The sequence below is a fragment of the Erigeron canadensis genome, chromosome 9 (assembly GCF_010389155.1).
Source record: "Erigeron canadensis isolate Cc75 chromosome 9, C_canadensis_v1, whole genome shotgun sequence".
Taxonomy (NCBI): domain Eukaryota; kingdom Viridiplantae; phylum Streptophyta; class Magnoliopsida; order Asterales; family Asteraceae; genus Erigeron; species Erigeron canadensis.
Window position 1 is genome coordinate 7,491,920 of NC_057769.1, and position 4,223 is coordinate 7,496,142.

Below are 4,223 nucleotides of genomic sequence, written 5' to 3' on the forward strand. Positions count from 1 at the left end.
AAATTAACCTTACTAAAGTCCGATAAAGAATAAGCCCCAAATCATTAAACCCTCACCCCCTCAGCCGTCCTGCCTGTTTTTACTCACCATCGCGAAGGTAAGTGTTTCATTGGCTTCAAGTTGTCTACTTTCTGATTATAGCACCCATTTACATAAACTATCTATTTATGATATTATTTATGATAATAATCTGCATACTTCCAATCTTGTAATGCACTCCAACTGTTTGATAAAATGTTCAAGAGAGAAATTATAACTATTCTTGTTGCTATTTTCTTGTGCAAAAAAAGAAAAAGATTTATTTTTTATAAATTTTTGGTCATGTTATTGTCCCTGCAATGGTAGCTTAGTTGTTGGCAACATATCCCAGTCCCATGTCCCTTTAACCGTAGTGTTATGTATCTATTTTTTTATAGTTTTTTTTTTTGTTATTAAAGATATGTAATGGCTTGTATCGTTTATGTTATTGAATTTAGGACAATATAAAAGTGATAGGAAGTTATAGAGAAATGGATACTGGAGCAAATGGTGAAAATGGATCTTTGGTTCTAGTAAAACAAGGAGCTGAAGCTGTAAGTTTTTTCTTTTGTGTTGTAAAATTTTATGCGAATAGAGTTACTAAATGGACCAGTGTATGAGAAGATTGTAAGATTTGTATTGTGTATACTGCTATTTACTGTTACATCCTTTTGTAGTTTTGACTGTTTTTTTTTTTTGTCTAGAGAGTTTTTGAGTCGACATTTGCTGGAAGGAAGTCTATTGTCAAGGAACGGTTCTCAAAGAAGTATAGGCATCCGACTTTAGATTCAAAACTCACCATCAAGCGATTAAATGCGGTATGTTTCTCACTTGATGACTGTTGATTTTTATAAGTGGTGGCAGTTTTGACTGATTAATTATGAGAGGGACAATTTGGGTTAATTTTGAGTATCAAGTAGGCTATATGGGTCAAATAAAAAAAATCACTAAACGGGAACAAATCAAATAGGCAGCACTGGTCAAACAATGGAGGGTTGCGGAAGACTGTTTTAATGCGTACAACCATGTTGTGAACATAAATAACGAATAATTATCGTGGACAACCCAACACGATCTGGTTCTACCTTAATAAGAAATTACCTTTTCTAACCCGAACTCCTTTTGTCCAGTTACCTAACTCACCCATCTTGCATTTTGGCCAGCTCTAGTTTGAAAGTTCAAAGACATTTGATTGTTGTTATGGTTCTTATTTTTATCTTGATTAGGAGGCTAGGTGTATGACAAAGGCTAGAAGGCTTGGAGTTTCTACTCCTGTGCTTTATGCAGTAGACCCTGTATCACATACTCTCACTTTTGAGTACATCGAAGGGCCATCAATCAAGGATATATTTCTTGAATTTGGATTGCATGGAGTTGTTGATGAAAGGATGGATGACATTGCTTTGCAGATTGGGGATACAATTGGCAAATTACATGATGGTGGGGTCATTCATGGGGACTTGACTACATCAAACATGTTATGGCGCAGTGCTAGCAACCAACTGGTACATAAGTTTTTCTAATCTACTTTCCCATGTCATAAGATCATGTTAAGGCGATGATTAGTTGCATTTGCAATTGATACACAATGAAAAGCCGAAATGATCTGGCTAGAGATTCTACACATTGTTTTAAAATGAAACAATATATGTGGCAATTATAACCTATTTATGTATACTACTCATTAGAATCGCTTAAAATCCTATTGATAGAGTTTGGTTCATTGCATTGGGATCACAAATCGATATCAAACTCATCAATCTTAGCATATGCAAAACCTACCAAGGATGGTGAATTTCAAATTTCATTCCGAACTTGGAACCAAACACCCCCCAGTTTCTCTTTCGTGTATGCAATACTGTATTTCGGGTATTCACAATGGGTAATTTGTAATGAACAGCCAAGAAATCTGACTTGAGAAAGTACGCAATGTTTCAAAAAGGAACAATATATGTTGCAATAATATTCAATTTATGTAAAAAGGATTAGGTATAATCTCGGAGGTGGCCAGGGAAAGGTTTGGAAACGGTCATGGGATAGCCTGGTTAGGCCGTGTACATCTGAGTCAAAAAGACTTAAGACTCTCCTTCCCCCGGTAACCTGAATTGCAAAAACCTCACACGTTTTCCCGTTTATGTAAAAATAATTAGATCCAGGTTATTATTTTATTAACAGGTCAAGACGTTAGAAAAAAAAATATAGCTATCAGGAAGTAGGTCAAATGGGTTTCTAAATTGCCTCTAAATACATAAATTTCCTTCAATGTCAAAACAATTATCTTAATAGTATGATTTTGTAGCTTTCAACCTAACCTTAACCCATTACTCACCCCGTCCATTTTACCACTTCTTAGCAACAACTTGCAAGTTATTCCAGTATTTGTATTTTGAAATGTGGTTTATGGTTAGTTGAAAATATTACTCGTAGTTCTATATGAAACAATGTAGTAAATGCATAATGGCTGATTTTATAACATGGAAGGATTAAACCATCGAGTAGATGGTAAAATTGAAAAGCTTATGGCACTAGGTTCATGGCTCTATGCGGCCTCATGTATCTACTTATGATGAATTTGAGTGATAGACATTGAGTTTGAATAGGATTTCAGTTATCTGATAAAGTTGAAGCTCATTTACTAATGCAAAAGAGAACTTGAGATTGAGGCAGACCTATAATTTTGAATTTAGAAGTGTATATTAATGATAAGTGACTCGTCTGTCATATCTTTTCAGGTGCTGATTGATTTTGGTTTGAGCTTTGTATCAACCCTTCCAGAAGACAAAGCCGTTGATTTGTATGTACTGGAACGAGCCTTGTTGTCAATGCATTCTTCATGTGGCAATGTGGTAAGCCAGTTGAAAAATCATGTATGCTCTAAATAGACACCAAGGATTATTTTGAAGTAACATACTCAGTTTCAAGTGTTTGGGTAAAGTGGTTATTGTTATGATTTTTGATTCTTCAGGATCAAAATTATCTGATTTAAGAGTAATGTAAAGTTATCTTCATAACCCTGGATTTAATCAACGACTTATCTAGTTATCTGATGTTAATTTTTCTAGTCACAATATTCACTCCTACCATGCACATTCGAACCCCGGGTTCCCTAATTCAAACCTGCACATGAAGTTTACTATATAAGGACCCTGTGCAAAGACCGGTAATTGGATCAAATTGACATAATTTTGATTTCACATGTTTGACCAGATGGATAAGATACTTGCGGCATATAGGAAATCTTCGAAGCAATGGTCATCCACACATAACAAACTTGGTCAAGGTATTATATTATCTCATGTATTTCCATCTACATTTTACAAATTCCCCCTATTCTGGTAGCACTGCCCTCATCCCAAAAGAAATGCAGTAATTTCTTTAGCAGGTCTTTCAGTTAACCATGAAGTTTATTTGCTTTATAATCTAAGCTACAAAATATTGGTAGCATTATCTTAGATTCACAGGATTATTTTATTTTGCTGTTAATAAGGATATCCAAGATATCATAATCGTCATCGACACCTTTACTAAACTATGTCTAAAACAAATTGTGCATTTGTTTTAAGTCAGAGTAGTAGTATTGTATTTCCTATTCAATATGGTTATGCAATTGCATTTTAATTTGTCACAGTGAGACAACGAGGTAGAAAACGAACCATGGTTGGATGAATAGTTGAACACATGCTGCCTTTTGTATGATATGGTGGAAGAAAACACTCGCAATGTGCTTTACCACCACCAGCTTTAGAGTAAATTATCTTGATATGAAAACCATAGTCTTCATCCGGTATGTGCTAAATTCTTTGTGATTGTATTCTTGCTGATAAACACATTCACATAATGATTATTGAATAGTTTTTATTTCAAATGATGGCATTGAAAACCATAGAATGTTACATTAGCCATTTTTTTAGCTACAGATACTATTCAGTTTGTTAGGGCTAAATTGTTCTGTATGAGTGTATGTATGTTATGTAAACCAGCATTCTTGCAGTTTGATCTCAAGTTTTGTCACTTATCGTAGTTATATTAATAATCAATCTAGTAACTCTGGCATGCAAGTCTAAAATGATAAAGTAATATGAAGCGTCCTAAAAAGCATTAAGCTGGATATGCGGTCTGGCACAAAAGGGTATAGTGATATTCATATATTATACTAATATGTTTAGATTATAATATGATTTAGCTACTATAATTTCGGTCTATTA

General features: G+C 34.2%; 1 protein-coding gene across 1 annotated transcript; it reads left to right on the forward strand.

Moving 5' to 3' along the window:
* On the forward strand, positions 1–4,020 carry LOC122582245 (EKC/KEOPS complex subunit TP53RK). Its single transcript, XM_043754612.1, has 7 exons — positions 1–97; positions 477–572; positions 723–836; positions 1,245–1,523; positions 2,751–2,864; positions 3,226–3,298; positions 3,647–4,020. Exons 2-7 carry the CDS (start codon positions 510–512, stop codon positions 3,682–3,684), a joined length of 681 nt encoding a protein of 226 aa, XP_043610547.1. The 5' UTR covers positions 1–97; positions 477–509; the 3' UTR covers positions 3,685–4,020.
* The last annotated feature ends 203 nt before the right edge of the window (positions 4,021–4,223 follow it).